This window comes from Vollenhovia emeryi, unplaced genomic scaffold (genome assembly GCF_000949405.1).
Source record: "Vollenhovia emeryi isolate VEMERY1.0 unplaced genomic scaffold, V.emery_V1.0 DF939174.1, whole genome shotgun sequence".
NCBI lineage: Eukaryota > Metazoa > Arthropoda > Insecta > Hymenoptera > Formicidae > Vollenhovia > Vollenhovia emeryi.
Window position 1 is genome coordinate 628,171 of NW_011967192.1, and position 26,961 is coordinate 655,131.

At 42.5% G+C, this 26,961-nt stretch overlaps 1 protein-coding gene across 1 annotated transcript; it reads right to left on the minus strand.

The window, feature by feature from the left end:
- On the minus strand, positions 1 to 26,961 carry LOC105563577 (homeotic protein proboscipedia). The gene is made up of 3 exons (XM_012015274.1): positions 26,436 to 26,961; positions 2,497 to 2,639; positions 1 to 2,260 (listed from the first exon to the last, which is right to left on the minus strand). Exons 1-3 carry the CDS (start codon positions 26,959 to 26,961, stop codon positions 362 to 364), a joined length of 2,568 nt encoding a protein of 855 aa, XP_011870664.1. The 3' UTR covers positions 1 to 361.

Sequence of the window (26,961 nt, forward strand, 5' to 3'; positions counted from 1 at the left end):
CAGGTTCGCCGTGTAGAACCACTCTCTAGTCCTCGTGCCTTGATTAATGCAGCCGGTCTTGAAAATAATTTGGACACGACTCGCGGAAGGTGTCACTTGGAACTAGGGGACACTCGACAACCTAGTCTGGATGGTGCATACTTATATAGACACATGCACCGATAATAACATTCCTAAACCGAGTCCATTTTATTTTACACAATTTCCATTTACACGCAGAATTAAATTACGAATGGTAAAAGTATATGTACAAATCACGTATAGATTGTTACGCGGCACGGTGTCAGCTTCAGTACAAAGCGTTGAGTAGGCATTGCTCATCGCCCCAGTCCATCTGGCAAGGATTCTCAGTCTCGTGGACTCAGCTGAGCTGGTAATACTCGGGCGCGAAGTCGTTCGCCAGGTTGCTGAGAAAGTTGAAGTCGGACGAGCTGTTACTGTTGTCGGCGGATGGCGGCGGCGCCGCCGCGGCGGTGTGCACCGGCTCGCCGTAAAAATTGCCATAATTGCCATAGGACTCGTTGTTACCGTCAGCCTGGCCGGCGCTTCCGGGTGGCGTGATAACCGCTGCGGTGGCGGCTGCGATTGCCGTCGCGGTTGTCGTCATGCCGGGCGCCGGAAACGGATCGGGCGACGATACGTAGCTGTTCGGGATGCTGGAGGCCTCGCCGCCCTGATGAACGTGCAGCTGACCAGCAGTCTGCTCGTAATACGCTCCCGGGTGACACTTGTTCCCCGGCCGGTAGTCGCCGGAACTTGGATGCATCGGCGGCTGATGAGTGACGTAGCCCTCGGCGGTGTGTTGCTGCGGGTGTTGCTGCTGCTGCTGGATGTCGTTGAAATAATGCTGCCCGGTCTGCGCGGACACAGCGGCGTGGCCGTGTGTCGCCAGATTCTCACCGGCCACCCCGTGATAATTACTGGGCGTCGAGTAGCCGTAATTTCCAGACGTCATGTAGCCGTCGGTGCTCTGCTCGTTCTGCGTCGCCGAGTACCCCTGGCCGGAATTGTACGCGTTGGCACCTTGCATGCCTCTGTGATAAGCGTGATAAGGTGGCCCGGCCTGAGGATACCCGTTGTACTCTCCGTTGTACTGCAACTGTTGCTGATGGAACTGCATGTTGGCACCGTACATCGACCTCGACGCCGTGCCCGTCGTTCTCACGTGATGCGGCATCCTCGAGCCCACCGTCTGATTCTGTCTAACGTACAGAGAATTCACTTCGCTCGGATAAGAGATTCTTGGTTGCTGATACGTATCTCTGGTGCAGTAACTGCTCTGTGATTGGGTCTGTTGCGATGCCGTAGGTATACTCTGCCTGTTTGCAGGCACGCCGTTTCGATAATCAATCGCCGGCGCGGACTGATACACGCTCTGCTGTTGGAAGTGCGCCTGCTGACTATTGGAGATGTTTCGGCCACCGTGCGGCGACATCGTTCCCGGATTCGCAGAGGCGTGCAACATCGGGCCCGGTAACGAGGTCGTGGAGGACGGCGAGCTTCGCGGCCTCTGCATGTAGGCCGTGTGAGCCGATTGCTGGATACCAAGGGGGCTGCCTTGCTGAAGCTGGACGGAAACGGGGGTACCGGGTGTCGAGGATGGCGTCAAACTTCTCGTGGAATTTTGACCCGGCAGAACCGGCGTGCTGACCGTCGAGTCCGGCATGGCTAACAGCACACCATTGCTGTTCACCGAACACATGTCCTTCGTGCTGGCCGATGGCGACTTCTTGCTCACCGAGATCTGCTGTTGCTTCCCTGTGCTCGGACTTTTGTGGCCGCTCTCAACCTTCACTCTCACCTCGCCCGACAATTTTTTCGTCACGCTCGGCGACGTCACCTCGCTTCCATCTTGCGACCTCGAATCGTCATCCACTATCATCTTCTCGAACGAGCTGGACACACTGTTGGTACTGCCAACGCTGCTGGCACCGTTGCTGTTCGTGTTAAAACCAGGATTACTGTTGTTGTTGTTATTGTTGTTGTTGGTCGCGCCAGGTGTATTGTTGTTGTTACTGTTTCTCCGACCGGAAGAACCTAAGTCGGTAACGTCGCCGGTGAGGGTGCTCCCGACGTCTCCCACGCCCGAAATATCACAGTTATGACAGCTCTTCTTCTCGTCGTTATCAGCTGATAACATTTTGTCGCTCTTAGGCTTCTCCATGCCGTCCGACGTGGAACCATCCTTCTCGTCGCCGTCTTCCTTGCTAAGAGTTTGCCGCTTGTGCTTCATTCGTCGATTTTGAAACCAAACTTTTACCTGAGAGGAAGACAGCGACATTTATATTATTATTTATATTTTAGCTATTAAATATAGAGACAATATGCATACGGTGCATTAATTACTGCACAACCAACAAAAGCAAGGTGGTTTTTGTGAACATTTTTAATGAAGCGACATAAAAATAGTATCAAAGATTTTAAAGCAAATGTATCGCATTCAAAATGGAAACGATATAAGGAACGATCGTTACGTTACTTAATTGAAGTTATCACCTGTCTCTCTGTGAGATCCAATGAAGCTGCGATCTCTATCCTTCGCGGTCGACAAAGGTACTTGTTGAAATGAAATTCTTTCTCCAGCTCGAGAAGTTGCGTATTCGTATAAGCCGTTCGTAACCTTCTTGGCAGACCGTTCTCTGTAAAACAAGAATCCACTTCTTTTTAAATATTTTCGACGTGATTGTAATGAATCGAAATAATACGTAGATTCTCCTCAATAATGAGATCAATTCAATTAAGTCAATTAATTTTCATATTTCGAGTGAGATATCGTGTATTTAGACATTTCACGAATATTCAAAATATTTTTATCAAGAAACATGGTGCAAGTAATTCATTTTAATTTTTTAATTCTATTTCTTGCAGCACGTTGAAGTTTTCGCGCTTCGATACTCGCTTCGTCCTCACCGCAGCGTTGCTCTCTTTTTGTCTGTTATAGGAAGTAAATGGTATCCTAATTAATGATCATTTAAGCAACCTAGACTATAGAGAGGAAGATAGAGATAAGGAGAGAGGAGGGAGGGATGGCGACACGACATCCTTAACAATGCATAAGCGAAGATTCCCGCGCGGCGAAAAGGACCATTCTGGTGTTGTTCCGGCGAGTTACTGGGCTCCTTAGAAACTTTTGGGCAAGTTTCCCTACCGGCACTATTCCGTGTCGATGCGAAACACCTCCTAATTGTTATCGGATAAGAAACTTGTTTCGCGATAGCAAGAGGAATGCCACGCAGGATCGAGAGGACGTGAAAACACGAGAGGGTGGGATTGGAGGGGCGGGTATAAGGAAGCATATCGCGGGCAGATTTGGTCTAGAAAGTAGCGACCAAGTATCTCACGGTACTTTGTCGAGGCATGTGGCGTAAGAGTAATTTCCACCCAACTGCGGTAAACAATTATTAATAGCCGCCTATCGTAATTACAGAATTCGCTGCACGCCCCGAGGAGTAATATTTCAATCAAACTTGATGGCTCGCCGCGAGCTTGCGTTGTTTAACAAGACGTGTCTTGGCAAATTCTCCAGGAACAGCGTATATTTTGCCATGAATGTTTAGAAAAACTTTCCCCAATATATTACTTCCTGAGTGCTTTGGATTTTCTGTCTATTATTCAGGAGCGTGAGAGACACCTTGGTGGACAGCAACAGGAAAATATTTCACGCCAATATTTTATTCTACCGGTCACTGACCACCTGGATGTCAAGATCTTTTTTTTTTATCAAGAGGCAGGGGTGTTACACTTTTTTACGCGTCGCCGTATCATGGAAAAAGAAAAAAACCGATACGGCGTGACGCAGTTTGGAGCGAAGGGGGCAGCGAGGGAGGGGGTGGTTCGTTTCGTAGGGCCGAGATGCTAAACTACCCCATAGCGTGCGAGCGGATGTAGGGTGGCTGAGGGGTGGTTCGACAGTAGGATGAGTCGTCAGGGGTTAAAGAAGAAAGAGAAAGAGAATAATCGAACGAGACAGGAGGAAAAAGACATAGAGAGGACGAAAGGTAAAAAGAGGAAGGTATAGTGACTGGGAAAGGTCGGAGAGGGTACGTGATAGAGACGGTCAGAAAGGGAGAGGAAGAATAGAAAAGAGAGAAGACACTCGGGGATGAGAGAGAGAGAGAGCGAGAGAGAGAAAGAGAGGGGGGTGTAGACTGAAGATGTAGTAAGCTTTGAACCTAGCAAATCCTGCACGTGGAGTTTCCATAGGGTGAGGGCGATGGTGGCGAGATGAAAGTATCGCATGATTGACGTGGGCCTCATCAGCATTTCGGTCTTGCGATTGGTTGGACGAAACTGTCGATCAAACTCCACTCCACGCCCTGTATCTGTTCAATCGTTCCAGGAGTTTAATTCAATCCGGCGATGGATTCGGGGCAATATTTGGATGGCAAATAACTACCCGATATATAATAAACCGTTACTAAATAAAAATATACGCAACAAAAAGTGGACCAACTTTTTGGGGAGTTTGTATAGATATTTGCGAGGTTTTTCGATCGTTGTAAAAAATTGCCCGCATTTTATATTTAGATATTAATAAGCATAAGTGAATCTTTAAATTAGAAAGAATTTTTAAACGATTTTCTTTATGGAGCGTCGGACATTTTAGTGACAATAATTACATATTGTTGTTAACATTTGTGAGTAAGAGAACGGTACCGTGTCGCACCACTGGTTGCTAATCCAAATTAGTGACAGGCGTTACTGCTTTGTAACGGTAACGACTTTTTTCGGACGAAAATGTCGGCGTTGCGAGCAAGCTTCTCGTTCTTGCGAGACGATGTAGAGGATGACGAACTGTCAAGGCGCAGTCAAAATGAAGACCCGACAGGATCGTGTGTGAGGTGAGAACGATACAGCACGAAAATAGAGTTCGTATTTTCGTATATCACGCTGTTAACTTCGTCTATGGGTTCATCCGGTTGAGACTGCTACCATAAATATTTTACAGAAGGAGTAGATATTAAGGCTTTAAATATGCAAATTGTTGAGGCATATACACCACTATTGAAATAACATTCATGTAAATAAACATCAGTATTGTTACTAATATTAATACATAATGTAGAGTTTACTCTAATAGACTAATTAACACATCTTATTTTTTGAAAATTAATTAAATTCCATCTTCTCTTTTTTAAATAGTTCTCTAATAATTTAAAAAATAAATGTTAAATAAAAACTGAATATTAAAAGATACCACAAAATACTTGCAATGAAATATTACAAAACAACTGTAGTTAATAAAGAAGTAATTAATAAGTCATTTACTATAATTCATTTATATTCAGTTAATAAGTTACAATTTTATTTCAAAATTTTCACAATTAATGCAACACGCTGTTTCTAATGAAAAAAAACAACAAAGCCGAAACGTGAAAAACGATATTAAAATAACGGGTTTGTTAATGTAATAGTTCGTCAATCGTCGAAGGAGCAGATGCTGATGTCCGCGACAAAGCTGACAGCCGTCGCTTCGCGCGTTCTCATCAGTACGAGGACGTCGGTGTGAGTTTACACTCTAAAATGTAACCTTTTGATGAAACATAACTTTGCCAGTTGTGCCATGTCTTTCCGTCACTTTTTTAAAAATGTGTGTTAATTTCAATGCAAGATTTATCGAACAAAGCTTAAATGAATATACAAATTGGTTTATTTAGCAAGAGCGTTATAGTTGTGACAAAGAATCTGCGATAGAATATGTAAATTAAAACATGAAAGCGATTATTTTTCTGAATTAATAACATCTTATCGAGATACTGCTTATTATTTCGCTCTTTACATCCGCAATTCAACCGAGAAGATTTTATTTGTGCGCCTACAAATTCGATATAATGGTAATCTTTTATAAAATATTTTATCGTGAGTATATAAATTCCAGGATTTTCAGATCAACGCTCTTTCTTTATATTCATTTGCACAAGATTGACAAAGCAATGTAGCTATCGATATCGTTTCGCTGTTACTTCTAGAGAAATTTTATTAATCAAGCTTTTTAGTCGACATTAACCGGTCAGTGTTTTAATACAGAAAATTTATTGCGAAAACTATTACCTCAGCCAGGGTTTGAACCTGGACTTCCCTTCTCTCTATGCGGGCGTCTCATCAATTCGAGAAATTTTATTAGCGAAAATTTTCGATCGTACAAAAACAACACTTTCGTAAAGTAGAAGCAAAAAGATCCACACGCAAGCCATTGTTCAATTCCATTCACTACTCGCTCGTGTCTCCTCCATTCTTTCGCCTTTATTATGCCAGAATGTTTACGAACAGCTGGTGAGACTCCCATGCTCTCAGCTTCTCCCTCAATTTTTGCATCGTTCCACTGCATTTACGATTAATTTGTAAACGCTCTCATTAAACAAAGAAACGCATCCCAATGGAACACGATCATCGAAAGGTGAAAGGAAAAAGTGGATCTTCAATCGAGAAGTAGTTTACACATGCGACCAAGTCGCCCGGATCATGGATTTCCCTCCCGTGTCCGCCTTCGGCGTGCTCTCGTTTTCTCTGGACCGGACTAGGTCGTTTATAGACAGGTGGGAAGGGTCACATGACGGGCGTCTCTGTAATTTGTCTTTTGTTTCCCCCTTCGCGCCCGAAGGAAGAAAACTTGCGAGGAAGAACAAAGGGCGGAAAGAACCACTATTTCGAACAGCGTGGAGGAGAGAACGATTACCCCTCTCCGTTCCGTTCGCAACTTCTTCCTCTCTTCCCTCTTCTTCACCTTTCCCTTCTCTCTCTCCTCCCTCGCTCCCCCTCGTTCATTCTCCCTTTCTCTCTTTCTTTTAGTATCGAGAGGAACCTGCGGCGGCGGCGGCGGCGGCGGCGGCGGCGGCGGCGACGGCGTAAACGTATGAAAAATGAGTGACGAGAATTTGAAACAAACGAGAAGACAGCCGGCTCCATGTCCGTGCTTTGACGTGTCCGAAACAGGTAGACGGCGGTCAGTGTGGAAGGTTACCGTGATCGATAACTTTTTGATCGTTTCGGATGCCTTCGGGCGTTTCAAGCTCGCCGAACTTTGCGAATCTGGATTCTGGGGAAGGATCTCCCTTAAAATGCCGTGGCTCTATAACATCTTATTGAGCGTAACATTAATTTTCGACCGTCTCTCGCAACTTCACGGCGAGGAGACATTTTATTTTAATTCAAAATGTATATCGAGCATATCGTACCGTAACCAAATGTCTTTATTAATAATATTTGTGCGCAAAGACAGCAAATGAAGTTCTACATTTTCTTCAATTCGGCCTGTACAAGTGTTTACAAATGGAAAGAATTAGTTTCTTACTCCGTCGTGCTTGTACTTCCAAGTCAAATCGACGTCAGAAGCGATACCGATGAAAATTTACATTGCGATGTTTGTTTGGAGCAATGGCAGAATTATTCATCGCGCAAGAATAAAGTGGGTATTTAATGCGCCATTGGGTAATTTGTGGCGGATAAGCGAGGGAAGGAAGACTGGAAGGTGGAATCGGCATAAACTGCGGCTCATTACAGATTTACACCAAGACGCAGGACGGGCAACGAACGGACGAGGGAAGGAGGGGGAGGGGGGGAGGAGAGGGGCAAACGAACAAAACTAAACGCACGGGAACAGAATGAAGGGAGTCCAAGTGGAATGGCTGGCGGGAAGGGCTCTCGGCTGCTTTGGTTTTGGTGGGCCGTCGGGGGTTGCGGCCTCTGCGTTGGATACGAGCTATAATCAATTAACAGTGAGCAAAACAAGAACTGCGGCCGACCACCGACCACGGCCGCAAAATATTTCGTACCTTCCTGTTCCAGTTCGGCGGGAACCCCATCGCTACGTTCAAGTGGCTACCTCACTTGCTGATAGGGCTGTTGTCCAGGGGAATTGATTCCAGCGTTGTACCATTATACGACGATTTGGAACATTGATATTACCAATCGATTCGATTAAACTCCCTGAGGCTACCGTGACGACATTGAAGTCGGGCTGGTAATAACTTGTATGCGCAAGCCGTTGAAGTTAAACGGCGAAATTGCCGGCAATTCTTCCATGTAATCCCTTACGTTTCGTACATCTTAGGGCACAAATAGTTACGTAAATTTTAATAGATAACATGTTCTATGTATTTAGGATTCTCCTCCGAAGTACAAACAGCGCAGGGTATTGACCTTGCGATTGCTCTATCCATCATAATTTCGCTTAGATCAATATTAATCCAACGGAAACAATATAATGATATTTATTTATTACGAAGCCTTTGTTCGCTTCACGTAGCATGTCCACATCTTTCCGACTTGGTTCTTGTCGGGCATAACAGCACTTGAGATATTAGCATAACTTTTTACATATAGTTATCTTGTTGTAATGACGGAAAAAGAGAGGAGTCGCCGAGCTAGCTGGCATGTAGAGCAGACAAAAAGAAGAGGCGGCGGGGGAGGGGAGAGGAAGCATGAAAAAGGATAGAAATACAAGAACGGAAGAACGGTGATGGTAGGAAAAAGATATAAAAGCGGCACGGGAAGATTTGCGTGTTCGAAAAAAGTTGTTGGCAACATCGCGAGCCGTCGCCGCGCGCGCTGGCTTTAGCTTCAGCGCTGCCGAGGACACGGCAACGTCGGCGCTCCGCGCCAACCACCGCGGCGCGGCCATGTTGGACGTGCACAGGTTCGCCAACCTGTGATTATGGTGGGCGCGACGGCGAGCGGCCCTTCGTGCAAGAAAATTGGACGCAGGGATCTCTCCCGCGGTGAAAGAAAGGCAAGACGTACACATGCCGTGGTTCAGACTGGCTGGATACGTCAGAAGGCGTTGCCGGTGCAACCTGCAATCATTGGGGTGGCGCGACCAAGTACACTCGACTTCTTCGTGCACGACTGGCGAACGCGCAGTTTCGCCTCTCTCACGTTGATCCGCGATATAAAAGATTATATGTTACGTATACACGTACCCAAAGGTGCGCGCCTGGCCTGGCCCGGTCTGGCCTAGACTGCCCTGGTGGTTCATTCAAAAATTGATGCTCGTAAAAGTTGCGGTAGCATGAGTCATAATTGGAGGGATACGATCTTTGATTAATGATATCTCTGGCTTCAGCATGTGATAGCGCTGGCTGTTATTTCATAATAAAGACTCACGAGAGTTCGTGACAGTCATTTGGCGTCGGCCAGTTCTTGGAAGCTGATGTCGCTCGTGATATCCGGTTCAGCACCTATTGCTTACGGCAGTTTGATATTTAGTTTCGCAAAGAATTGTATAATTGTCAGTTATACATTTAAGTCTTGGGGAAGTCTCGTTTTTTAACAAATCTCTATTTAGCATGTTCGCCTATGACATACACGAAATAATCACGCGATATATGGTTACACGTAAGTGAAGCTATACCCAACACAAAGAAGTTAGCGAGTTGGTGTTTCGCTCCGCGGTCTGCAATTGGTCGGATTAACTCCGCGATTACCGTACACTATTATTTATTCTTCGAGTGTGCGCATTTAGTATTTTGCCGTTTTACATGATTGTTTCCTCTATAATTATCAGCGCCACATTCTTGCGCAATTTAAATAACGGCTTATATAACGGCGAGCATGGCGCAGAGAAATGTGCGCTGATTAGTAAACAAATAAACGAAAAGATTCGAGTTCAACTCCACGGACACCGCTGGTTTTTCGGAATCTCTCGAAGGAAGAAAGTGGCAAGCACCGAGAGCCCTTTCAGGGGTATAGCCCTCCAGGTTGGAGGTTTCCTTCGGCAAGGTTTAGCAGCCTACCGAAGATGAAGTAAAACCAATGCTCAAAGTACCAGAACGTACTGGATAAAACAGGCTTTAAGCCTAATACACGAGGAAGAAGAAGAAGAAGAAGGCTTACATAACGAGGGGAGTCGATTTCCTTCAGCATATGTATTATATATATATATATATATATTTTTTTTTATTATTTCTTTTTTCACGGATTGAATATCAATGTTTAACGCGTAATTTGTAGCGTGTCACGATGATGATATTTTAAACGTTCAAGGAAAAATTATAATACCTAGGAAGAGAATAAAAAGAATATTTCCAAAAGAATATTTCCGCAAAAAAATAGTTATCTGTCAAGTGCAACTCGTAAAATACTATGCTTTACAAGGAAAAGTCGTGTAAAAATGTCTATAGTATTATTATATCGCAGGCCGAAAAGTAGCAGTGATACTCGAGGCATAGGGCGCTCGGTATGTGAAACGGGAGTGGTCTCCAGGGGGGATGAAAAGCCATTTTTCCATTAGACGCGAGATTGATTTTGTGAGCGCACCTTTTCGTAACGAGATGTCGGTGTGCCCCGATGTTCGAACACTAATGTGATTAAAATAATCCAGCGATGATGAAAATACATAAAGGTTCCTGATTTTCCCGGATCAATTTCCTCCGGTTTTGCCCACGTGGGCGAATTGGAGGTAAAAGCTAAATTAAAATTACATATGGACGCGATCCGGGGCTAAGCCAGGATTTAAGAGGATATTAAAATCCTGGATGAGGCACCAGTATAGCCATATCAATATATTTCAAGCGGACAGTTATAAAATCGATATCGGTAATAATTTTGTGTATTTTAGTTCCGCCCTCATAAATATTTAAGGCGTCTCTATCGCGCTCAGCGAGCGCTATACACCCTCCCCGAGGAACAAATTCGAAACTAATTTCACGACAATTTGCGGCACAGAACGTAGAATCCTTCAACAATTTTTTGAATTATGGTTCGAGTTGAGAGATTCTCATTACATCCTCCATTCGCGTTACGACCGCCTTTTTCCGAGCTCTTCTAAGCTTCTTGTCCCGGAGCAAGCTTCTTGTCTACTGCCGTCGTCTCCAACCCCTCCTCCTCCTCCTGCTCCTCCACCTCCTCCTTTGGGACCGAGAAGTCGCAGCCGGATAAAAAGTTTATTTTAATCTTTACAAATTTTAAATCCTTCGCGGCTTACCCCAACGTCCATGTAAACCGTCGCGAGAAAATAAGAGCTAGCCCCTCTACTACTACTTTCATCTTCCGCAACTCACCCCCGCCCCCTCCTTCGCTTCGTAAATCTTGTATCTCCTTGATATTCTGACCGAATACTTTGAAAAAATTTCCTCGTTACGTGACAATGGCAATTCCATGTGAAAGTTCTGCCCTACTTTGCCTTGTTTTTTTTTCTCTTATTGTGTGTTGTGTAGTTTTGAATATACGTTTCTCTTCGTTATCCCCCGAAATGCCATGTGCTGAACATTACCGAAAAATACTTCTTACATATTTAAGATGGTCGGGTCACCGATGGAACGACGGAATCGTAATATCCCGAGCATTTAATTGTAGGTATACTTAAGGATAAAGTTTTACGGATGAAGGAGCATGAAACATAAATGTTCTACGTCCTGTCGATATGTACTTCCGTTGGATCAATATCGCTTGTTATCATGTATCATTATAAAAATGTGGACCTTATTTCTTTCATGCTGTATCTAATTATTTGCAATTCATGAAATATGTTATACCTCAGAATTTTTTATTACTTTAATTTAATTTGGTTTTACATATTTGTTAAATATACATTCTAATACTCTTTATGTGTTATGTAACACTGATAATATTTACACTAATTTCTACTATGTCACTATCCAGTTTTATTAAATATTACGTAACTCTATTACTAAATATGTACTTACTATCTCTAGTAGCACAGTGCATTGGCTAAATATTGGTCTAATGTTGATTATATTAGAAATGCATTGGCCAATATTGGCCGTGAAATAAATGTGAATATTGCATGATAATAATTATATAATATTAGATTAATAGTGGAAGTGCTTTGGCTAATACTTAACAATGTAATAGGAATATTGGTCTAATATTTTATCAATATTTATTATACAATACTATTAGACCATTATTGCTAAACAGATAAATTGACTAAATAAGAGAAGGCGTCCATCTTACAATATTAGACCAATATTGGGAATACTAGATTTACATCATCTCCCATTATTGGGTCAATATATTATGCTACTAGGGAAATGTTCATAAAACTGGATATTAAATGACGTAAAAGAAATTAATGTAAAAATTATCAGTGGTTACGTAATACTGCAATACGGGAATATTATAATAGATATTACGTGATATTATTACATTGGGTAACGTTGGCGACGGCATTCCGCGCGTAGTCGCGTCCGAGAGAGTGAAGAATCGTACGCGATGTTTCGACGGATCAATATCGCAGTAATTAGGCGTCTGTCAGCTGGGTCGACTCACGTTTGAAAAGAGAAGTATGGTCGATAACCGTGAGTAATTTGTGCGCGCCGTTTTCTTTTCCGAGTCCGCAGACGTGTGTTTACGGGTATGTTTGGTCGTCGTGTACTGAGCAGCGACATTACTGGTTTCCTAATCAAGATAAAAATTAACTAAATAGCCTACTAAACACCCTACGCTTAAAAAATGTCGCTCCTCGAGTATATCGATAGCAGCTTTCACTGAAATAATACAAATGGGAGCTCAGCTTACGAGAAAACCTTTTACATACGTACATCTAATGTGAAAGATTAAATATATCAATTAATAATTATGATAAAGGCGTTAGGAGCATATGACGAGAATGTGAGAATCGATATTGTGTTTATAAAGAGATGGAAAGAGACGAAACACGCATGTTGAATTGTTTTTCAAAATAATTATCGATAAGTTTAATGTAATGTCAAACGTTTCGGCTACTGAAGGTAACCCTTTTCAATGACGGTACAAAATAATTATTAGTGCGCTACTGTATTATTTAAAATTCGGACATATACCGTATCGTTGATGTGTGTTACGGGGAATCTTTGATTTCTCCGCTGTAACGGTGTGGCCAGCGTTATGGAGATCCGTGTTGAAGTTTGGCTACCCGAATTCTCTTCGATTCTCTGGACACGTGTATACAATCATCGGATACATAAATGTACGAAGTTGCATTTCGCATTACGTCGTAAGCGGGGATGATATCGAAAAAGAGAAAATTGCGCAGCACAGTGCGTAGCGTGAAATATTATTCGCCGGCGTGTCTTTTTTATGTGTAAAAAAATAATGCGTAACGCAATTCGTCGAAATTCAGTTCCTGCCTAGCGCATGTATCGAAGCAAAACAAAACCCGGGACACGCTTCATTAATCGCGTTACTATGAGTTATTGCACCTGACATAACGAATGAACAGAAATCTTGGCGATTATACGAATTAGCCGAGGAAAACGTCTACCAAAAGAGAAGTTTGGCTCTCTAAGCATGTATCAGGCCGTCCGCGCGGCCAATAGGAAGTGACGTTTATACGCAGCTGGCAATAAATTAACTAATATCACGAGTTACCTTTAATTAGTCTCGACCCAGCGGCACCGCGAGATTTCCTTTTCTGACTTTTTTTTCTTCGTTTTATCATGAGACGAGCGGGTTATTAATTACACGAATTTCTTAAGAACGTTCGTTATAGCGTACGCCAGCATTTCAGGTAATTACAAAATCACGTGATTGACTTACAGCGAAACGCCAAAAGAACCGTTTCGAAAGCAGTTTTAATTATCAATTTCCGCTGAACGTGGCGATTAATTAATCGGCGAGAACAGTAACAATGATGTTATGAGAACGCACGAGTGCTAACGGTCCCATTTCTTTACCCGCCATGTTTTTCTCTTATTCTCCGGATTTCTTAAGGAAACCGTGTATGTATAGTGTACATTTTATAGTCTGAGGATAAAATCCATCCAAGACGTTAAACAACCTTTTTCAAAATTGTTATTGACTATATTCAGATTTTAGAGTCCATAATGTCAGTTAGATTATTTATAGGATATATTATTTCCAAGTGTCTCTCGTTGTGCGCTCCTAAAGTCGCATCAGAAAGTAGTAAGCGCCACTTGTTCGTCGAAATTACGGCGCTGATCGTAAGTCCTAAAACGTGCCTGGCACCTTAAAGAGAAAGAGAAAGCGTCTCGTCTCGAAGATATAAAGGGTGCGAGAAAAGAAAGAGAAGTAGGAAAGGGTGGAAAAGGGATTCCGTGGTTGCAGTTAAATAAAACTGACAAAAATCGGTCCCGGAGGGCAAGAAGGGTCGGGGTCTTGGGACGAAGGGTGACGGGGAGGAAGGGCGGATACGTGGAGAGTACTCAGACGGGCGCCATGTGTATAATAATGTTAAAGAATGTTAAATGTGGGAGGGTTTCGGAGATCCGAGCCGCATACATTAGTTGTTAACAATGCTATAAAGGACACTCGCCCCGTGTCTCACCCTTCATTTCGGGGAACGGAGATACACGAGTCTTCTCTAGCGCGACTGGATTTACGAGCACTCCTTTCCGCGCGATTCTTATGCTGCGCAATTCAGTAACGTGTAGTACTCGTACTTGTATTGGGATCGATTCTCTACACGTACAGGATTTTATAGAACAATGTATTCGATACAAATTGGCGAAGGATCGAAAAGTTTCCTATTATCGCGCGTCCACAGAGATAAATTGTTACGTTTACATTAAACTTGTCCTATAATTGCGCATAATATCTACTAAATGAAGTAAAATTGCAATAATTATTTCCATCGGTGTTTCAAGCAATTATCGTTGCTTGTCTAATACATTAAGCAATTCGTAAAAGATTAAGATTTAACATAATTTTCTATTTTAATTCCACATCTAACGTCATATTGTATTCAAAAGTACGACACATATTTCTTATAAATTAACTCTTAAGAGATTTCGATCTTTAGTGATAATGCCATGCTAATGTGGTCTGAACTTTGGAGCTCTAGAGTCCACGAACCCCGCGTGTATAATAATTTACCACCCGTGTCGACTCGTACACGCGGTCAACCCTCGTGATAATTGTTTAAACCGACCACTGGCCACCCCTTTAGTCCGACTCGAACACCATCCTGAGACCTATTCGTTCCTACGAGCTCCGTGTACTTGCTGTAGGGAGTGTAGGAACTTCATTACGATTGAATCACTTCTCCTCTATCGCTATAAATCGCAAGGGCGAGACTATAAATTAAGAAATGTCTTTTGCAGTTACACGTGTATTATTAACATGATTATTAACATCTGTAGCAAAGCAATTTATGATTACTCGGCGATAAATTCAGTGTGCAGACTTGCAAGATGATATTGCGCAATGTAATTTCAAGATTTGTAAGAAAGGAATTCTACTGAATCTGTGTTTGTGGGAAAACTTTATCGAGAGAGAAAACTTCGGTCGAGGGAGAAATGCCCGCGAACGGAAAGTTATCTCTTCAGGATTGATCAGTAGAATTTCAAGCCTTGCTCCAGCTACCTTTATTCAGTCCCGTTGAAATAAAGGAAGTTTTATATAAATACAACAAAACGTAAAGTTCCTTCTGTGTTAGTACAGTGCATTGAGAAATTGCTTCGATATGCGAGCCTTTAAGATAGAAATTGGACATTATACGTTTTATATAAAGGATATTATATTGTTTCAAATAAAATGAATACTTGAAAACGGAGGCGAAGCGAAATGAAGAAATATGTAATGAAGCTCTAAAATAAGTACCAAGTAGAGCAAAAGCGCCGCGATGGAAAGAGTTTGGATGGTCTCCAAGAGATATAGCGACGAGGAAAACGCAACGACAAGTGGAAGAAAGAGGGGATAAAGAGCCCGAACACTCGGTCGGGTAAAACGAATCCAGAAGAGGAAGTCTGGAAGAGCGAGAGTGCGATAGCGAGCAAATAATAGGGAAATGATTTGCTCCTTGTTAGATAAAGGCCCTGCGAGGGGACTCGCGAAAAGAAATATTGCTCCCAATGAAAGGAAGTGGGCGATGGGCTACATGGCGGTGGGGCGCCGCGGGGTATGAGGGTGGATCCATTCACTTGTAACTGCTCTTTCGCCGGTCGTGTCGGGTCATCCATACGCGAATTCTGCTCGATTAAGAGTTAAATAGTACGGGCGTGCTTTGTCGCGTAACACCAACCACATATTTCCGGCTTATCCTACGGGATATCCTTAATTCCTATTGCTTATGTAAATTGTTGTGTTGTTATAACAATTAGTATACATATCAATTTACGTACCACTCTATTTCTCGCGTAGATTTTTTCAAGTATAGATTTTTAAATGTCAATTGCCGGTTGGTGTATGTAGTAATTAGTACTTGATAAATTTATAATTAAACTATTATCTATGAAAGAATCGGAATTATAATATTTTGAAATTTATTTATCTATTTCGGCTCAAACTATCCATTTTATTTCTTTTTGTGTTTTGAAAATATCTTTTTGCGCAAGTAATCAATAAAGAACTAGAAAAAATCGATAATAACGGAATAACAGCTAAATATTTACGCCTAGTAAGAGGGAGGTACAGGTTCAAATCCTGGCTGAGGTAAATTTTTTGAAAAATAAATTAAAAAATTAAAATCATTTAGACAATAACATCCTGTCTTGGCTCTTATATACTTTATTCCTTCGAATTGCGATTTCACGTCAGAGCTTTATAAATCTTATTATTTAAATATTTAGTTTCTAAATAATAATTTTTATGTATATATTTTTGAATTTAAATGACACGTGCGTCGGCTATTTCCGATAGCGACATTTGTCCATGTACCAATAATCGAGCCGCAATTTAACTTTGCATTTCTAGAGTGAGTTGGCTCGTGAACAAGGTGTTATCCGAACGGCGTAAAAAGATTAGGATAGAGGCGCGATTCTGGGAATGAATCGACGCGTCCAGCGAACGGAGAGGGTGAAGGCTGGCACTCGCGCTACGCTCGGGGGATGGTGGATGCCCGTGAAGGACGGAGGAGGATGTGTTGGTAGGGTATGCATGGCGGCGGAGAGTCCAGTAGCGATCATCAATCAGAAAGGCAGTCAGCCGTCCGTCAGTCGGCCGGCTGGTCAGCCACGTCCAGCGTGTACAGAGTTTCGCGCGGGAGGTTTCCTACCTACGAATCCGCGAGTCATGCTTGGACTGTCATCCTGACAATCGATTGAACCTGAGCACTAACATCCAATTCCGGAATTGTTCTTTCCATTATTTTGCCATGCCTAAGGATTCTATTCGGCCGTTCCGTCGAGTAGATACAGACATAAGGAACGGCCAAGCGGAGACGTCCGATCCCGAGCTCGTTTATTAACAGAAAAATACAATCGCAACGGTTTCCTCGAATAATTCGTTTTCAACTATTTAACGTACAACAACATAGGCATCGGCTCATCGTTACGTTAGATTTTTAATCTAATAATATTAAACATATTAAAAGTAACTAAACGTATTAAGAAAGTGATATACGCACATATATAAAATAAAGATATATAAATATATAGAAGATATACAGAAGAATATGTAGAGAAAAGAAGATACACAGAAACTGTAAACAGAGAAAAAGAATAGTTTATTAACGCATTCAGTATCATATTAAATATTTGATAGTAAGTGGCGATTCGTACGTGCTAGAATCAAGAGTGCAGCTGTAATATAGCAAAGTTTTTTTCCATCTAACAAAAATATGTAATAACATATGTGAAACAGATACGAGGAATAATTCACAAACAGTCTTCTGTTAATATCTAGCTCGGTCAAATTATTATGTAAGAAAGTAGATATCGGAGACGCGTGTGTCTCTTCTCGAGAAGAAAGTAACTTTTCTCAACGGTCTCACAGAAGAAGGTTACCTGGGGTTCTTATTCCCCCTGTAAGACTTTTGTAGTTGTCCATAATGGTACAGGGGACCGGAAATACTTACCGGCAATTTTTTGCGCCAGTTGTTAATAAACTTATGGAATTTTCCATTCTCTCTCTCTCTCTCTCTCTCTCTCTCTCTCTCTCTCTCTCTCCCCTCTCCTCCCTGTTATTATCGATGTTTGACGTAGCGTGACTTTTTATTGGCGCCCTGACATTTTATAAACAGTGCGGCTCGAGCTGGATTTTCCCGTCGCGACGGATCCGAGTTTGACGTCGGGGAGTTGAAAATCTTTCAGCGCGATATTGGCCTGGTCTGGCTAGCTAATTACTCTAGACAGTCCCACTCCCTCCTGCCGACAATTTCCCTCCTTCACCACCAACTCTCTTTCTACCGTTCTCTCTTTCTCCCCCCCTCCGCCCCCCCCCCCGTTACAGACCTACAGCGTCCACCCTAGCGTAACTGTGCGTTGTCTTCGCGAAAGAAAAGAAGGTAGAGTAGGGTGAATTCTCCATTGCTCTCGAGGCTAATGTACCCTAAAGTACTTATAGCCTGGTTGTAAACGTCCGCGTGAGATTGCCGCTAAGTTAATTTTAAATCCGTGTTAATGCGGCATTTGTCCGTAGACCGGCAATATTTAGCAAAAGAGAATTTCGGACAAACCGGGTTCACGGCGACTTGTAGATTTAATGCCGTTCCTCGCACTGGCAACCGCGTGAATCTGCCGAATGTTTATAAAGTAATTCTTACAACACGGCCACGGTTTTTACGAATAAAAAGACTGAATTTGTCGAATTGTTTCTTTTACGTTGAATTGTCGACAGGCTTAAATTAAAATGGCCAAATTATAAATCGAGGTCTGATCTCGCAACGATTCAGACGCAGTTTGCTCACGCAAAAGATGCAATTCTCCATAGTTGAAACGAATCAAAAGGACATGTCATACCACCTCGCTCACTGTGGTCCTACCGTCTCTTGTCTTGCAAAACGGTGCTTCCTTGTGTCAATGTCCTGATGTTACGTCTGATGGCGACTCAAAGAAACGTCAGAATAGCTTTTGAAAGCGTACCCACTCACCCAACAGAAAGAAAGAAAGAGAGAGAGAGCGGCACTTTGATCACCGAATGACTCGCGACTTTGCATTATGAAGCTAAACTGTCGGCGAAGAAGAAATGTAGGCTTTTGCTCCTGTAGAGTTGAAAACTTTTTATCGCTCTGTGAGGCCCATTACAGGCAACAGGTTTTGGTTGATCCACTCCAGGAAGAAGAGGGGGGGTTAACAGGTAGGAAGGAGGTATAGAGAGATACAGTTTTCAAATTACTTTATATGTGTATGTACCTCGAACAATTAAAATACTGACACTAGAATTATATTTGTATCGCACCCGATATTATGTATCCATAGGATGCCGAGTGCCTCTTTTTTTTCTAATGTTATAGTTTGATTAATCGTTTAGAAAGTGTACAGTGAAATCCGAGTGGACCGCGGCAAATCTTCGAGAAATATGACAGGTAACATTGAAGACAGTATATTACGTGTTATGAAACGTTAAAATCATTGCGAACTTGTTGATCCCCATTTTTCTAGCAAAAGAAGGCCCTTGCGTTGGCGAAACTCTAATCAGACGTGAAGCGTGCCAAGTGATTGGTCGAAATAATCCAGCTTTCTCCCGGCGATTACGTGATACTCAAACTACGATAAACATTAATGGTAATCGTCGTGGTAACTAGAAGTTAGGAGTTTCCAAGCTCGCTCGGATCAGCCCGCTATTTCTTCGGTCGCTTTTCCACTGCTTTATCCTTAATCGCTCTTTCAGCCACCCGACATCCCTGTCTGGCGTGGCGCGATTCACCCTCGCGACTCGACGTAGCCAGGCGGATGGTTCCGACCGGGAAAAATAATGCATTAGAAATTCAGATGACCGAGAGAGGAGGTCGCGCCGCGATTTATCAAATAAAAGCGGTAGTACAGTCAAATACCCGTCCATGTCGTCAGTGGAAGCGACAGTTCATTTTTAATATAAAGCGCAGACGGGAGGGGGAGTGAGATCTTCCGGGATGCAGCGACAAAAAGAATATGGCAACTGCCCTGCCGGGTCACCTATCTCCAGATCTACGGATTCACGATAGGAAGTATCTAATGGTTTGCGAAAGTTACGGCTGTAGATAATCTATCACGTTAGAGACATGTTTTGTTTGCACTGCCTAAGAGGCATCAAGCTGGACTGTTTCTCACTCGAAACGTGAAAATGTTCGTCACAGCGTTGTACGAAATTCTTAGAATTATATCAACATTTGGAAATATAAAAAATACTGGGAAGGTAAATAACAATTTTTACTATTGTCACGTGATATTCGTGACCTGTCCACCTCTTCATCCATCATAGCTTTCATCGTCTCTCAAGCATCCCTTGACTTTACGGGGCTCAAGTTCCTCTCAGATTCTCTCACTTCCATCCTGTCGCGGAATCTGCTAACGTTTAAACGGTTTATAAACAGTTTGGTAATTTATTAGACTGGCAGTCAGCATTCTTTAAATACGAATCGTAAGAAATATCGAAGCGCTTGTGTTATTGCAATTGTAAAATGGTATTTCTAGATATATTGAAATTGTAGTTATCAGAAATTTCTGTATCTCGCTCAAATAATGGCGTTCACATATAAAAATATTATAAAACAGTCAAGTGAGAGAACCATTTTATAACAGAGAGAGAGAGAACACAGATATTACACAAATCAGAGAAACTTGGTGAAAGCAGATTCCACTTCTAATTAATGTAATGTAAAAAAAGGTTAGTATAACTTTTCGCACTGTTGTGCACACAATTAGCACGAGTAATTAGAGCAGCTGTTAATGTCTCCGGTTTGTTTAATAAGGAATAAGATTTTTTAATGACAAATAAGATATGCTTTTCCTTTAACTATCATTTATGGCTGCCCCTCCAGCATATGTTATCGCTTTTTTTGCAAATTTTTACACCTCCTTTCCTTTTACGAGTGTGGAATAACAGATATAGGAACCCTCAATGTCTTTTATTCCCTGCTAGAAAGGGGAAGATACGAAAAGCATGGCGAGAGATGTCTATCTGACAATATCGTCGCCATTCTCGAGAGCTTCACCTTCGAACATTTGCATAAAATTATTATTGCCGCGGAAAATCTTGGCTGTTTCACTTTCTTTATGGAACATTGTAGAGTAAATCATCGACTCGTGTTACGTTTCCGATCGTGTATTATATTATATCATCTTCTCTGCTTAAAAAGAGATTTTTATTAATCTACAGTTACGGGTGTTATTTAATGTTTATTATACTTATCCCGTCATCGAATGTCAGTAATGTAAAAATTTCTGTCTGCTCTGAAAAATCTCATCGATTCGCTCGGATCGAGAGAAGCATCGATAACAAAGAGGGGAAGAAAGAGAGAGGGAGACAGAGGGAAAGTACAACGATACGAACTCCACACTTTTATAGCGCTCCATTTGGCGTAACAACGAGCGTGGAAACTTCTTTTAGTGCCGGGGCGAAACATGCGTACGATTATGGGGTTTCAGATTATCAATTTGTTACACCGTGTTTATTATTTGAGCTCTACGCAAACGGGCGAGCCACCCGCATCTTGCTACTGAAACCCCCTGCAGCTGTGAAGCGTCGTGCTCGGGCGGTTTGGGGGATAATCTGGAATATTTTATGCGGCGTTATTCCTCCAGATGTTTTGCACCAACGTGCGCGGAGCTGGGGAAATTGTGTGTATGAGAACGTATGAGAACGTATGAGAACTACGTTTCTTCCTTTCTATAATTCGTCTTGCCAGATTGAACGGACTCCGCGTCGAATATTTGCAATCATCCCGCGTAACGGCTGCTAACACTCCCCGCTGCTTGAACAGTAACGACCGTATGTACGTGCTGCAAGGATATGTCAAACGTACAGCGTGCGTATGTGTCGACTCGTTGACAAATTTAAAAACAGTACTTTTTTAAGCAAAATCTTGTTCGTCCGTTATTACTAACGATTTAGACCCGGTTTCACCGAACGTCGTTTTAATTCATGTTTGTCTCTTTCTAAAGTAACCGTTGAAAAGAGACAAAGGATGAATTAAGCTAAGCTTAAAGTGAAACAACGTTGGTGAAACCGGGCCTAGTAATGGCCACATTACGAAGAGTATTTTTAATCGGAGATCAGTGTGGAAATCATTTATATATGAATGAGTACTGGGAAATTGATTTTCGGCGCATCTTATCATACATTGAACAATTTGTTTTTCACGAATATGATCGCTTCAAGACTCTTTCCTTTCTCACGAGCAACCGCAGAGACAGCGGATTGTGAAGCATCATAGTAGCTGGGATTTTCTAGGAGAGTTATCTCTAATTCAGCGAGGATTTACTCGCCAATGAATCTTTAAATTAGATGCTCCGTTCTTTTCGTACTGCGCTCCTCCCCGAAGGGTAAAGCCCCACTCGCTCAATCACCTATATCATGGAATCGCCAAGCATAGTCAATTCCTTCCACCCTTCTTTCGTTATCGAATCTTTACGCCCCTCCTTCCCTTCGGTTTCACTCCGATATTTGTGTCTCGCCGTAGGCTCTTGGAAAATCCCCGCTCTTACGTCAGCCCCCGTTATTTTCACTCCGTCCATACGGATTTAAAATTGCATCGTAATGTTATTTAACAATTTTGCGAGCGTCAGGCTCAACTATTAGCGACATCAAGTACCACCGCTATATTAATTAATGACGGAAACGGTGCCCGGTGTAGTTTAGTAAGAAGCAGTTCGGCCACGAAAATGGCCGTCCCGTAGGAAGGTATAAGACGGAGGACGGAAGATAGCAGCGCGAGGATGATGATAATCCAGCCTCTAGCCTAGTCCTATCCCGAGGGATGCAGGGATTAATTGACACATCGGCGTCTTGGAGGAGTCTGCTGGGCTGACGCCTCTGCTTTGGCACCCACCGACGTGACTGATGAGACGCCTGGAACAAGGCGTCGGGAAAAACACTCGTAGATTCGTGGCTTTTTTGTAGAAAAGGTATCCAGCAAGAATTACCGACGAAGCATGGAACGTCGGTCGCGCCTCTTCTCCTGGCAAATAACTCAACTAATCAGACCACGTCCTCCTTCATCGTCCCATCCACGGCGTCCCCGAACTAAAACATCTCAGCTGGAGGGCACGTAGATGTAACAGATTGAAATTTAATACGAGCAGCATGGTGACACATACGAAAAGACGAGAGATGTTACTTAAGGTTTCGTACGACACACCAGCCTCATAACGGAGGTAACGCCGTCTTGGATAGAAATTCACTAATGTGGGTTCGACAGTTAAAATCGTAATAACGGGATGATGAGTTTAATTTCTGTTGGCTATAATTCATGCAATTCATAGCGAATTCCAAGGTTGCTCGCACTAGTGCGCACTGAGTGCACGCCAGGACTTATTTGTAGTCATTTGTTATATTTCACTTCGTCTTAAATACATGTTCGAAAAGTATTTAGCCAAGAAATGATCCATACAGATGCTGTACAGATCATTTTACTGGCTAAGAAATATTTCAAGAGACATTTAAGACGATCTCTTAATATAAGAATTGACTGTAAACAAGCCTTAGTGTGCACTCAGTGTGCACTAGTGCGAGCAACCAAATTCGCTACTAGACACGATTAAATCGGAAACGAGTGTTCCTTTGAACAAGTTAACGCAAATTCAATCGACAGCTGAATAAAACAACAAATTAATAAGATTCGTATGGCTCAAATGTGATAAACTAAGAGCCGTGACGGGGCGTCGAGTGTCGAAATATTTCATATTCTAAATTTATTGCGAAAAATATTAGGAATAAAAGAATCTGGTAAAATTATTACCAATATTGTCGTAACGCTTGCGCCTAGTGTCACGGGGCGCGATTTGAAACATTATATTGTACATTCAGAAAATTAAATCTGAATTTTACTGGATGTGGAATTTTCGTACCCTCCCAACGCGAGAAGTATAATTATAAAGAGGCGCGCGATTATTATATATAGGCTCGCAAATCACAAAGAGATGACCGAGGCAGCGCGCGATAAGGGATAACACGGTAGTTGAAAGCAAAGAGCCGACGTGTACGAGGCGTCGGTGGCGGCACCCCATGTGAGTTATGGCCGTCCCGACGCTCTCTCCCGCTAGTCCTGGGCTCAATTTACAGATGATTCCGCGTGTTACCGCCTGGCCAGCGGCTGGTTAACCTCCGTGCCAAACACTTAATCTTCCGACGTGTCCTGCGGACGGTCCGACCACGTTTTGGAGTCGGCACGACGTTAAATCGCCGTTGTAGACGCAAGATCGATGTGAGAAAGAGAGAAACGGGGATAGATAAATAGACCAAGACGTCTGTAGGGTCCCGGACGTTGTCGAACGGCGACCCTAGTGGCCCATAAAGTTAGCCAACCCTTCGGATTGTATCGCCATCCACTATTATATGAGCTTCAATGACGCGCGAAGTATCATGCGATTCAACGCGTGAAACTAGAGCATTGAAAAGATATAATCTATATATTCCGTTTATTACGTTATTTTCTGTATTCGAAAAACGCAAGGTAAGCCATCGGGGGGGTTTCGCAGATTAATTTCGACGCGTTAAGTCGGCAAAATATTTGTGGGCGCTCGTTTTCCGAACAACTTGTTGGCTATTGTAAGGCTATCGGGCACCAATAAATTCGTGTCGTGAATCCCTCCACGCGCTTATCGGTTGGTCCTCGACAGCTTCGCAATAACCAATAAATTGTTGGAAGAACAAGTGCTACGGGTATCTTACGCTGACTTAACGTAGCGAAGTTAATTCGCGACACTTTATACCGTACAGAATTTTATAGAGCTTATACATGTATAACAAATGCAATAATAAATAAAGTACATTGAATATATTTTTTGGCATATGAGGGATTAATCTTTCATGTAACGGTACATTGTAAATTACGAGTGCGGGACTAGTTGTGCGAGACAGTTCTGTCTAGAAGTTACGTTAGTTATACTGAGAAAAATACTTTCGCTACCATAGCTAATCATGGTTTGTTAAAACTATTTTGCTGCCGCACTGGAAAAAGCAATTTACTAGGTACGAAAAAAATAACTGAGCTATACGTATAAATAAACAGCCGATACCGCGAAATCGCAAATATTTTGCATTTAATCAATTTAAATAACAGAATTTCTATCTGAACTGTTAGCGAATGTTGGAACGAAATTTTTTTTCCGTGACGCCTATTCGTTATAACGTTTGATTGTGGTACATAAACAGTTATATTCTTTGCAATGATTTTTCTAGCTGAGGGGTAAACCGTTGACCAAAATCATGTACGGCAATGCCTACTAATGCCCAGTGGGCATTACTTTATCTTATTACCTTCTTTTATCTTATTTATCTTATTTATCTTGTTCTAGCGCAGTTTATTTTCATAATGCTTCAGCAAGGCGTAAGACTCAATATGACTAATTCTCAGAAAATGCCTAGTAATGCCTAGTAATGCCCACACTGAAAAGAAAAATTTCGCTACCCTAGCTAATCATGGTTTACTTGAAATATTTTGCTGCCATATCTATAAATTTCTAAACCACAGCAAACGGTTTGCTATCGCATCTAGTACAATAGGTACAGTAGCAAAATATTTAGCCATCACAACTAAATATTAGCTGTCCATATTTTACAACTGAAATTGAATTGCCACAAGCAGTTTTTAGCTACGGCAACTACATTTTTCTTTCCGTGCAGTAATGCTGCAAATCTGTACATCACAATGCCCTCGGCGGTTTACCCTTCGGTTCTAGCTATGGTACCGAAATTTATTTTTATCCAACGCGAATAACTAATATTTAGTCATAAAACCTAAATTTTTCAGAAGGCAATACGAGAATGCTGCTGCTGTAAATTTTTCAGGCTACAAACAATTTTCTAACGGATACAAAAAATAGTGATAAATTTTTCTAGAGAAATCCAGCTGCGTTGGTAAGATATTTTTTTGTTACCAGATGCTATAGATAGATTTGTTATTAGAGTGTCATTATATGCAGGTTTTAGCTACGCAGCTACATTTTTTCCAGTATACTTTCGAAAAAGAAATTGTCCCCATCCGGACGCCAGATATTTTGAAAGGCTAAAACAATACACCGATAATTTGTTATCCACTGTTTACAAGTGTCCAAAAGTCGGTGGGTTTGATATACTATATATTCCAGATGTGCGGCATAACCAGTAGCAAAGGGAACGGCTTGAAATTGTTATTAGCCGTCGGATGGCAGGCACCCCGTGGTGAACCACAATGTAGCGGTGAGAAGCCAATAGACTCCTAACGTTGTAAACGACGAATCCTAACGACCGCGTTAATTGACATTTACGTTTCTTATTATGTTCGCCTGGCAAATATCGTAATTGTGTCCGATGTAGACCTTAATAGAAATAATGGGCGTCAGCAGGGTATATGTTTCTCCGCTACGATTTTTGTATTGATATAATTTTTATTTAGTATTATTTTAGAGAGCCATCAAGTTCATGATAGCGCGATTAGTTTATCTGTTACTTATCTGTTACAAATGAGGACTAAACCGATACTTGAGCTTAAAATTACTAATCATTATTGATAATGAGAAATATAATTGGTACAAGAACTTTTCAATGAATATATTATATTTAATCGGTGTCTTTAGTGATGGTAATTCAAAAACACGATTCCCTGTTTTTTTTTGTACAAGCTATAATACTCTTAAAACTATTTCACTTGCCAACAGTCGTACGATGATTTACAAAACTAAACAGTTTTGGCGACTCACCTTGCTGATTACTTTTCCTCGTAGTCTTCTTTTCCTTCATCCAGGGATACTCAGGAACGTTGACACCCGAGGGGTCGGCGACACCGTGGGGATCCATCATGGTATGATACGCGGGATGGTGAGCGCCGGGGCTGATGGAACCGCCGGTGCCCGGCGAGTGTTGCAGGCTGCTGTCCCCAGCCAATTGCGGCAACGCCGTCATGAATTCGGCCATGGAGGGTTGACTGTTGATGAAGCCGGTTTCGGCGGATCCGCATGTCGGATCCATGGCTGGATGATGAGTTCCGTGCGGGGGCAGCCCGGCTGGGGTACTTGCCCCCGCGGCCACCGTGGCCAGCCAGAAGCTGCCCCCTCCGTCGTTCGCCAGGACGGGTGTCGTCGGCCTCGTCGTCTTCACGGTCGATAGCTCTTTACTCGCGTGGACCAAATTCTGAAGATGATGATTGCCGAGCTGCAGATTGCCGGAGCTGGACAGCTGGCGCGGACTCTCCTCGGGGTGTACCAATGTTTGTTGCTTGCTACGCAT

What these genes read in the sequence shown, in the direction of transcription:
- LOC105563577 (XM_012015274.1), bottom strand. Translation starts at nt 26,961, where the DNA reads ATGCGTAGCAAGCAACAAACATTGGTACACCCCGAGGAGAGTCCGCGC. An exon ending in GAGGAAAAGTAATCAGCAAG is followed by an intron (nt 2,640 to 26,435) that starts GTGAGTCGCCAA and finishes CTTGTTTTACAG; the next exon opens with AGAACGGTCTGCCAAGAAGG. An exon ending in TGGATCTCACAGAGAGACAG is followed by an intron (nt 2,261 to 2,496) that starts GTGATAACTTCA and finishes TCTTCCTCTCAG; the next exon opens with GTAAAAGTTTGGTTTCAAAA.